Source organism: Salvelinus fontinalis, chromosome 34 (genome assembly GCF_029448725.1).
Source record: "Salvelinus fontinalis isolate EN_2023a chromosome 34, ASM2944872v1, whole genome shotgun sequence".
NCBI lineage: Eukaryota > Metazoa > Chordata > Actinopteri > Salmoniformes > Salmonidae > Salvelinus > Salvelinus fontinalis.
Genome location: NC_074698.1, coordinates 7,516,161 through 7,527,176, shown reverse-complemented (window position 1 = coordinate 7,527,176; position 11,016 = coordinate 7,516,161). Strand labels below are relative to the sequence as shown.

At 46.5% G+C, this 11,016-nt stretch overlaps 1 protein-coding gene across 3 annotated transcripts in view; it reads right to left on the bottom strand.

The window, feature by feature from the left end:
* Nucleotides 1-440: 440 nt before the first annotated feature.
* Nucleotides 441-11,016, bottom strand: part of LOC129832971 (signal transducer and activator of transcription 5B-like) — a 113,969-nt gene continuing 103,393 nt past the window's right edge. For all 3 annotated transcript variants that reach the window (XM_055897141.1, XM_055897142.1, XM_055897143.1), the window contains exons 12-20: nucleotides 10,680-10,802; nucleotides 9,660-9,752; nucleotides 9,320-9,526; nucleotides 8,025-8,119; nucleotides 6,327-6,469; nucleotides 6,030-6,185; nucleotides 5,776-5,827; nucleotides 5,193-5,297; nucleotides 441-3,907 (exon numbers count right to left, since the gene is read on the bottom strand). In XM_055897141.1, the coding sequence (XP_055753116.1) occupies nucleotides 3,784-3,907; nucleotides 5,193-5,297; nucleotides 5,776-5,827; nucleotides 6,030-6,185; nucleotides 6,327-6,469; nucleotides 8,025-8,119; nucleotides 9,320-9,526; nucleotides 9,660-9,752; nucleotides 10,680-10,802 (1,098 nt within the window). In that variant the 3' untranslated portion in view covers nucleotides 441-3,783. The remainder of the gene's footprint in view (nucleotides 3,908-5,192; nucleotides 5,298-5,775; nucleotides 5,828-6,029; nucleotides 6,186-6,326; nucleotides 6,470-8,024; nucleotides 8,120-9,319; nucleotides 9,527-9,659; nucleotides 9,753-10,679; nucleotides 10,803-11,016) is intronic.

Below are 11,016 nucleotides of genomic sequence, written 5' to 3'. Positions count from 1 at the left end.
CATAGTCGACTGCAGTTCATGCATTAGGTTAATTACATTGTCTAATCACTTTTCCATGTCCCCTTGGCCCTGAGTGACAGGTGAGAAAAGCCCCTCTGGCATTAAAGGGACAGTACATACCAGTACAGTACTGTGTCTCAGAGACAATATATGTTCCTGCCACAAGATGGCAGATGTGAGTTGCCACTGGACAACCGATCACATAAACCAATGTTATAGCGGTGCTATGATGCCCACACCCAGTCCAGTCCGAAGGCTGTTGAAAGGCTAGTCAGGTTTGGGTCTATTCCTTTTCAATTCATCCAATTCAGAAAGTAAACTAAATTCAATGCTCAATGAGAAGAAATTAGAATTGGAATTTGAGTTTACATTCTGAATTGACTCTATTGAAATGGTCTCATGTACAGTATCGGTAAGGTGCAGTTCACACTGACATTGAATGTGAACAAATAAACCATTACATTTATTCAGTCACAACTTATTTTTCATTATACATGTTACGGTTGAAATTATTTATAAAACTTTTTTTTTTTCAATTGCAGTTTTTCTTGGAACACATCCAAAGTGCTAAAACCAAACCACAAACGTGGAACTAACACTGAACAGAACATATACAGCTTCCCGGGTACATAAGGTGTTTGAAATGATCAGAATAATGTTTAAAAAAAGGAAACGTCACAAGAATTCCCATGTAGCTTTGACTCTTCAAAAAACATCAGTAAAATCAAGAAATACAAAGAAGAAAAACTAGCTGTTTTGACCCGGAAAAATTAAAGAAACAAAGACGGGAAAAGACTAAATAATGTCAGCAGGACAAACGCAAAAGCAACATTCTTCTGATTCCTGTTTGCAATATGGCTCTTTTCAGATACTTCTGATGCAACCTAAGAGTTTGCAGTGGCTGCCATGTTATACGTACACCCTCCTCAGGTCATGCAAGGGGATTACATTCAGAGGGGCGTGCCACAGACAGTTTACTGTAATAAAATAGAATTACGATACAGAAAATAAATTCATATATGCTGTATATAGATAGCAGAGGAGGCTGGTGGGAGGAGCTATAGGAGGACAGGCTCATTGTAATGGCTGGAATGGAATCAATGGAACTGCATCAAACACATCGAACATATGGAAACCACATGTTTGACTCTGTTGCATTTATTCCATTCCAGCCATTACACTGAGCCCATCCTCCTACAGCTCCTCCCACCAGCCTCCACTAATAGACAGAGACTCTATTTGTCTTTTTTTCATTTTATGATACATCAACTAAGCATAGGGCTTCATTCCTGAGTGGGCAGAGCTTATGAGTAGAGGGGATGGGTCGTGTGTGTGTGTGTGTGTGTGTGTGTGTGTGTGTGTGTGTGTGTAATATGACTGTCGCGGTTGTGTGGTGCTATTGCCCAATGGTTCAGACGTGTGTGTATGTGCGGGGGGGGGGGGGGGTTGAACAGAGTAGCCACGGCAACAGGTGGATCTATCGTTACATGCTTTGTTAAACTGCGGTAGCTTAGGTGTACCATGGCAGACTAATCCTGCTGGGACCATATGGAGACAGACCCCACAACAACATCTTGGCTGAAAGACAGGGAGTGAGACCGTGCCAAAATATCCCAAACTTTATGGTAGCAACGGCCTTCATGCTCAGGACTGATGAGTCAAGTGTTCAAGCGCCTCATATTGTCTGCACATATAGCTATATATCTGTACCTCAGGTTGTCAGTTGATGTTTTATGTTATGTCACACAGAGACAGACATGCACATGCAGACTTAGTAACAGTGTTCAGTAATAACAGCAAACAGGAGACAGGCTTACGGACAGAGATAGACAGAGAGTGAGAAAAAACAGACAGACGGACAGGAGTACCATCAGGGCTGGCTCCAGGCTTAAGCGATATAAGCGGTCGCATAGGGCCCGGGTCGTTTTTTGGGGGAACTCAGTTGGGGTCTAAATTTACTGTTGAAAGTTAGAAGGTGAAGGTTCGAAATGTGGTTGTGCATCAGCAGTTTTTCTCCTGTTTTGTCAGTGACAGTCACTTAATTAGCCATGTCAGCTAACAGCTTACATTGGCAAGTTAGTCTAGCTAGTCACACTCACTCAGATATCAGTAACATGACATAAGTAATGGCAAAATGTGTAGAATTACAGGACATTTGCTTTAAAACTGCAAAAATGTATATCCACCCCATGGCAAAACTGGTAGCATTGCAGGGAATTAGCTTTAAAACTTCAAAACATGCATCTCTGCCCCATGGTAAAATGAGTAGAATTGGATCTCCACTAGTCATCTCAGGCTATGGATCGAGTAGTTAGTGTACTTCAGCAGATGAACAAGACTAAGCCAATAAGGACCCAGTATAGAGGCTCTTACCATCAGTCCTAGTAATGAACTTTCCTACAGATCACTCAACTAAACCCGACCTCTACACACACCCCAGTGACCTCAGCTCCTCTACACACCCCCCAGTGTCCTCAGCTCCTCCACACACACCCCAGTGACCTCAGCTCTTCCACACACACCCCAGTGACCTCAGCTCCTCCACACACACCCCAGTGACCTCAGCTCCTCTACACACATCCCAACAGCTCCCCAAATAGATTGTCAACACTAGACGTCACAACCAATAACAAGACATGACCAAATGAGTTGTTTAAAACACCAGGCAGACAGACAGAGTGGTAATGAGAGGTAGCGTTGATGGCACATGCATAATCTACAGGGGTAAGGAGGGGAGATAGATAGAGGACTGATCTTTGTATCTGTGCCATTAAAGCGTCCGTGTGACAGCATGGGCAGCACCGTTGAGGTACTAAAGTAGTACATGTTATTCTTCTTCATTGGCTGATTGCTCCCAACTCATAGGAATACCCACCCAGTTGACAACTTTAAAATGGTGGAAGACCTCAATGGCAATGGCCATGTTAAAAACGGGTTATATTAATGATGAGTCCTCTATCTATCTCTATGGGCTGTCCAGAGACCTGAGTGGCCATGCTGGATACATGCTTGTATTTACATTACACCTGTGTGCAAATACAGGAAATTAAAATATCTCTGTGAGTGTAGACGGGGCCCAAAGTCCCCAAGTTTCAGCTGGAGCTGATGTATATTATGCAACAGTGTGTGTGTGTGTTTGTGAGTGTGTGTGTGTGTGCGTGTGTGTGACATAGATACTCAGTGTGCTCTGAGAATGAGATGAGAGCCATTCTGCTTGGAATTTAGTGTGTAAAGATTCAGAATTATTATACTACTGATTGAAACTTCCCTTAGCAACAAATCCAATGATATTGTCAATAACAACAACAAATTATTCATTTAAGTTTTTCTCTTCTTTGGCAGAGGGCGGATTCAATAAAAAAAAACTCTGTTGATAAACCATTTACAAGAATAAAATAACTAAACCAAAATAAAAACAGTACAACTGTTTAAATGACTTCATACCGGTTGTAGAGAGTGCTCTTCAAATATCTTTGTTAGAATTATGACCAAATTAAAATACATGCGTGAATTGAATTTTTTTATACAATACTGTAACATTGTAGTTATTTGCATTTATACCTAGTCTGTTTTACAGACACGCACTGAGACAAACTGAAACAAGTAACTGACATGCAGTTTGCATGCTGAGAAGAAAAAACAAAAAAACAATCACAACCATTATTAACATTTCACATTATAGCGATCTGAAATAAAACCGCAGGAAATGAATGGAATTAAACCATCAGAAATGTCAAAAGGTGCGGGGTTCTTTTGTTGGTGTCAGGGGTCAGAGATTGAGGGTCACGACTGCTGGCCGCTCCATTGGCTCTCCATCGGTCGCCGCAGCAGCTCCTCAACGTGTCGCGCCACGTCCATGGTGTCATCCAGGTCAAAGTCACCGTCCGCATCTAACATGGAGTCACTCCTGCCACAACACAGGAACCAGTTAGTAGCACAGGCCATCAGACACACACACCTCACAACACAGGAACCAGTTAGTAACACAGGCCATCAGACACACACACCTCACAACACAGGGACCAGTTAGTAGCACAGGCCATCAGACACACACACACCTCACAACACAGGAACCAGTTAGTAACACAGGCCATCAGACACACACACCTCACAACACAGGAACCAGTTAGGAACACCGGCCATCAGACACACACACCTCACAACACAGGGACCAGTTAGGAACACAGGCCATCAGACACACACACCTCACAACACAGGGACCAGTTAGGAACACAGGCCATCAGACACACACACCTCACAACACAGGGACCAGTTAGTAACACAGGCCATCAGACACACACACCTCACAACACAGGAACCAGTTAGTAACACAGGCCATCAGACACACACACCTCACTCTAACACAGGGACCAGTTAGTAGCACCGGCCATCAGACACACACACCTCACAACACAGGGACCAGTTAGTAGCACCGGCCATCAGACACACACACCTCACAACACAGGGACCAGTTAGTAACACAGGCCATCAGACACACACACCTCACAACACAGGAACCAGTTAGTAGCACCGGCCATCAGACACACACACCTCACAACACAGGGACCAGTTAGTAGCACCGGCCATCAGACACACACACCTCACACTCACAGGAACCAGTTAGGAACACAGGCCATCAGACACAAACACCTCACTCTAACACAGGGACCAGTTAGTAACACAGGCCATCAGACACACACACCTCACAACACAGGAACCAGTTAGTAACACAGGCCATCAGACACACACACCTCACAACACAGGAACCAGTTAGTAACACAGGCCATCAGACACAAACACCTCACTCTAACACAGGGACCAGTTAGTAACACAGGCCATCAGACACACACACCTCACAACACAGGAACCAGTTAGTAGCACCGGCCATCAGACACACACACCTCACAACACAGGAACCAGTTAGTAACACAGGCCATCAGACACACACACCTCACAACACAGGGACCAGTTAGTAACACAGGCCATCAGACACACACACCTCACACTCACAGGAACCAGTTAGTAACACAGGCCATCAGACACACACACCTCACACTCACAGGAACCAGTTAGTAACACAGGCCATCAGACACACACACCTCACAACACAGGGACCAGTTAGTAACACAGGCCATCAGACACACACACCTCACACTCACACATGCACGCACACATATGTAATCTATACTCACATAGGCTGGTATATGCCGTAGTTTGGAGGGTGACTGACAACAGGGGAGGCTCCGTGATCCATGTAGGTGGGGTTTGCTGCTGGGTCAGGATTGGTTGTGGTGAACCTGCAGGTCCAGACAAACAAACAGACAGACAGACACACGCGCACGAGTCAGAGAACGTCAATCCGATCGCAAGCTTTATCGGTTACCACGGCAACCTTCATCACCCTCCCTCACCACCACCACCCCCTCCTCCTGCTCCTCCTCTGCCTCCTCTGCTTCATTAATCACCAGTCCCTTTGAGCAGCAGGATCAGGTTAGGCAGGGTGCTGGGCAGCAGCCCCTGGAGCCCTCCCATTGAGAGGCCCACAGCCCCATGGTAACAATAGGGACCCTGCAAACTCATTACCCAGACTGACATTACTAAGTGCAGTGATGAGAGGGACAGAGGCGCCCTCAGGCCCGCGGATGCTGGGCTCTAATTGGTTCCTCCATCTGGAGTGAAGACCTAATGGTTGATCTGCATTCAGGCCACATTGTTAGGTGATTAAATCAGCCCTATCGCCACAGAGAGCGGAGAAGGAGAGAGAGAGAGACTTACTCTGGTACCACTTGTTTGATCTGCGGTTTCACGTATCCATCCACTGCTTTGGCTGTAAGAGAGAAAGACAAGGGAACGAGAGACAGGGAGAATCGCTATATTCAGACTGCAGATATGGTCCACATTCACAGGTTCCTCAGTGTGGCTGTTAAGCCTCTATCTGAACAAATTGCAACAGATATAGAGAATAGATATGACAGTATAATTATGTCATCATTAATTTTTATAGAGATGAATAGAGGTTAGGTACATACACAGGGGTGGCGTGTAGTATTTGGAGAAGACCTCATCCTTGGGTCTGTCTGGGTAGAGGAACAGGAGGTGGTTGAGGTCACTGATGCGGTCAGCCAGAGAGCGGATGGAGAAGTCTTTTGTTGTGTAGGGCATGAGGTTCCACACCATCCTCTCCCCTGGAAACATAGACACACTTAGTTTAGTTCCACTTGGCTATTTTTTACAGACCACCTCCGTCTAAGATTAATTTGTTGACTAATTGACTAACTGAGAAAATAATGAACTGATTGATCGCTTGACGGGTTGGTTGTCAGTACCTGGTTTGTTGGGGTTCTCAGCCACCCAGGCGATAGTGATCCCTCCGATCTCAGAGTCGCTGAAGCGGAGCAGGAAGGTCCCGTTGGGTTTGGACATCAACATGTCCTGGGCCTGCTGCTTGTTCACAAATCCCAGGATCGCCCTGGACATAGTGAACGGAGGAAGGAAGAGAGAGAGAGAGGGAGGGAGAGAGAGAGAGAGAGAAGGGGAGAGACAGCAAGAGGGAGATATGGAGAGAGGGAAAATGTATAGAGAATAAAATGGAGGAGGGCATAAGGAGGACATGAGGAGGACATAAGGAGGACAGGAGGAGCACATAAGGAGGACATAAGTAGAACATGAGGACAGGAGGAGGACAGGAGGAGGACATGAGGAGGACATGAGGAGGACAGGAGGAGGACATAAGGAGGACATAAGTAGAACATGAGGACAGGAGGAGGACATAAGGAGGACATAAGTAGAACATGAGGACAGGAGGAGGACATAAGGAGGACATAAGTAGAACATGAGGACAGGAGGAGGACATGAGGAGGACAGGAGGAGGACATGAGGAGGACATGAGGAGGACAGGAGCAGGACATGAGGAGGACATAAGTAGAACATGAGGACAGGAGGAGAACATACGGAGGACATGAGGAGGACATGAGGAGGACAGGAGGAGGACATAAGGAGGACATAAGGAGGACATGAGGACAGGAGGAGGACATGAGGAGGACAGGAGGAGGACATGAGGAGGACATAAGTAGAACATGAGGACAGGAGGAGGACATAAGGAGGACAGGAGGAGCACATAAGGAGGACAGGAGGAGCACATAAGTAGAACATGAGGACAGGAGGAGGACAGGAGGAGGACATGAGGAGGACAGAAGGAGGACATAAGGAGGACATAAGGAGGACAGGAGGAGGACATAAGGACAGGAGGAGGACATAAGTAGAACATGAGGACAGGAGGAGGACAGGAGGAGGACATACGGAGGACATGAGGAGGACAGGAGGACAGGAGGAGGACATAAGTAGAACATGAGGACAGGAGGAGGACAGGAGGAGGACATGAGGAGGACAGGAGGAGGACATGAGGAGGACAGGAGGAGGACAGGAGGAGGACATAAGGAGGACATAAGTAGAACATGAGGACAGGAGGAGGACAGGAGGAGGACAGGAGGAGGACATGAGGAGGACATAAGGAGGACAGAAGGAGGACAGGAGGGGAACATAAGGACAGAGATAGACAAAGATACATTGTTACATACATTGTCATGCCGCCCCCTTCCCCTAAAATATTTCCTTTATCCTTTTGACCCATTACAGGTAGGGATAAATATCTCTTTGGTTGCTATGGTAAAGCCGTGTCCATTGTGGGGAGGGCCTTTTGGTCGGCTCGTTGAGATTAAAAAAGCAATCCAAATGTGAGGCTGCAACAGCAGGGGGGCTTAAGAGGAAAAAACACCAAGTGCACTCTTTCAAGAAGCCTCACTAAAGAAAGCACATTACAGCTGCCATTCAAATGACAACAAAAAGAGGCATTTAGTTTATTTGAGCCATTTTCTCTGTCCATTTCCCTGTCTACTTGGGCAGCGTGTGCACGCTGCAGGCATCTCATGTTACACTAACACACAATCCAAGTCAAACCTCATTTCCACAGGTTATTCTGCAGTAGAAATTCTAGGAATATAGACATTTAAAAAAATCATTCTTACCCATCATTCCAGTGTGGTTTGAGATGTTTTTTTGTCAGTTCCATGACCCCATCAAACCACTGCCAGAACGTGAAATTCCTGCCAGGCAGACTCTCCTGTAGGTTAGAGGGATTGGGACATTGGGTTTCATACAGTCGATAAACAATTTGTTGTCTGTCTGTAAGCGCACTAACCTCCCCTCACACATACAGAGTAGAGTAGAGCAGCAATTACAATAGACAGTCAGTCAGTGAGAGATATTTCCCAGAGTTCAGCTGACCTCCATCCATCCAGTTCAGATCAGTATGACTGTTGCAGCAATGCAGAGTCCACCGGGTTATTGTGTTTGTGGGGAGAGCGAGTTTATAAGTATGCATGTGTGTGTGTGTGTGTGCATACACGTGTGTATCAGTGAGTGAGTTGCATGTTCCTGTTCCTAGGCTCTCTCTCTCTAATGAGGCTGATGCTCTGTGGTGAATGAGGTCTGAATGTGAGTGTGCTCTCTGTCATCAGTGGCTGGTTAGAGGGAGCCAATGAGGACTGGGGCTGAATTAGTCCTTCCTGTCTGGACAAACAGGCCCATTAACCAGACCTGAGGACCTCACAGCCAGCCAACTAGAGCTCATCAGACTAAATGGCACCCTATTCCCTACCTAGTGCACTACCTTTGACCAGGGCCCAGTGAACTATGTAGGGAATATGGTACCATAAGGGTCACACCTTAGAGAGAAACACATTAGAGACTCACTCAGCACGAGGAGAGCAGATTAGAATTTATTTTTTTATTTAACCAGGCAAGTCAGTTAAGAACAAAAACAAATAACTGCCTTGTTCAGGGGCAGAACGACAGATTTTTACCTTGTCAGCTCGGGGATTCGATCTAGCAACCTTTCGGTTACTGGCCCAACGCTCTAACCACTAGGCTACCTGCCGCCCCCAATGCAGATATAGTGGAATCATTACTCTCAACACGGGAAGGAACACCAAAGAGGTAAACTGTGTCTGCAGTGGGACATACTCACATCTAAATAAAATATACACAAACCAGGTATGGTAAAACCTCTACAATAGATTCCCTCTGAGTAACAGAGAGATGATATCACCCCTCTGCAACAACTTGTTCCTAATGCAGAGGTCATGTCTTGTAGTCCCCTGGTCAGTAGTCATGGGCTGTGTCCCACATGGCACCCTACTCACTACAAAGTGCACTATTTTTGATCAGTGCCCATAGGGTTCTTGTCAAAAGATGGGCCCTGTTCAAAAGTAGTGCACAACATAGGAAACACGGTGCCATTTGAGACGCACCCTGGTCTTACCCTGTTGAACTGGGACCAGGTCATGGTCATGCCGCGGTAGTCATCAGGGTTGATGCTGGAGCTACTGAAGGCTTTCTGGGCCAGGAAGACCAGGTTCTCCTCTGAGAGGCCACGGTTACTCTGCACCTCCGCCTTATACTTCATGTTGAGGGCCTCACACAGCTGGGGCCACAGCACCTTGTCAGGCACTATGAAGGGCACCCGACCCTGGGGAGGAGGAGAGGAGAGATGGTTAAGGCCCCTAAACCAGGGCAACGCTAGAGCGTCCATCAAGAGAAAAACAAAGCCATGTGTTAAAGACATCATCACACACACAACATGATGATCACACTGAACTTACGGGTTCGGCAAAAGCGTTGTCCCACAGTACTGTCGCTGTGGCGTTATTGTCTTGGCTACCGTGGACGATCACCACCACAGGAAGTGATAACGTCTGACAGAGAGATAGAGAGAGAGAGCGAGAGAGAGAGCGAGAGAGAGAGCGAGAGAGAGACAGACAGACAGAGAGAGAGACAGAGAGAGAGAGAGAGGGAGAGAGAGACAGAGAGAGAGAGAGAGAGAGAGAGAGAGAGAGAGAGAGAGAGAGAGAGAGAGAGAGACAGAGAGAGAGAGAGACAGAGAGAGAGAGAGAGAGAGAGAGAGAGAGACAAAGAGAGCGAGAGAGAGAGAGAGAGAGAGAGAGGGAAGAAAAAGGTCAGCGTCATTACAAACACAGTGATGTATATGTGTATCAAATACAGTATATATAAGGCAACTCATGTAAAACATGTTTTCACTTTAACCTACTGTACAGCACTTTGTGTTCCAACCAAACAATCCATATAATTCAGAGAAATACATGAACAAATGTCTTATGGGAGTAGGGGAGCATATATGTTTCCTGTACCATTGACAATGTGAAGGTCATTTTTCTTGTGTGACAGCTTTAACAATGATTACTACTTCTAATATGGTCACTGAAGGAGCAGGGTAAGGAACACGGTGTATTGACTGAGCCACCCCCTCTGCGCGTCGACGACAACTGGATGCATCTGGTTTTCAGGGGAAATGGAAAGAGAGCCTGTGACACGACTTCCTCTTTTGGACGTTAACAAGGCGACACTCCGTCTTAACTCCTCCTCCACATTTACTGGATTTGTTGAACAGTGGAGAAGAGAAAACTCCCCCGACATTTCGTTTTCTTCTCGTCAGGACCAGAAAGAAAGAAAGGCTGCTGAGGCGCTAGGTTAGACTAGAGCCAACAGCTCACCTTGGGCTAGTCCAGCACTCTGCTCATCTCTTCTTAAGCCTGTGTGTGCTGTATTGATAAGAGTTGGCAAAACGGCACAAACAGATCTGGGACCAGGTTATCAGTTCTTACCTTAACCTGAAAGACCAGCTCATTACCCCCGACGCTGAACTGAGACTCAAACAGAATGGTAAACTTCTCCTCTGTCACAGACTCCGCCCCTCGCCGGTCCGAGCGCTTGATCCTCTTCAAAGACTGCATGAAAGACGAGGCGGGGTCGGAGAGGAGGATCATGAAGAGGACAGCAGCACAGCACACAAACATATTCTAGACTATTCACTTTGAGGAGCTTGATCACACACACACACATACATGATTCTCTTTCATTTCAGGAGCAGATTTGAAGGGATACTTCGGGATTTTGGCAATGAGGCCCTTTGTCTACTTCCGCAGAGTCAGATGAACTCAT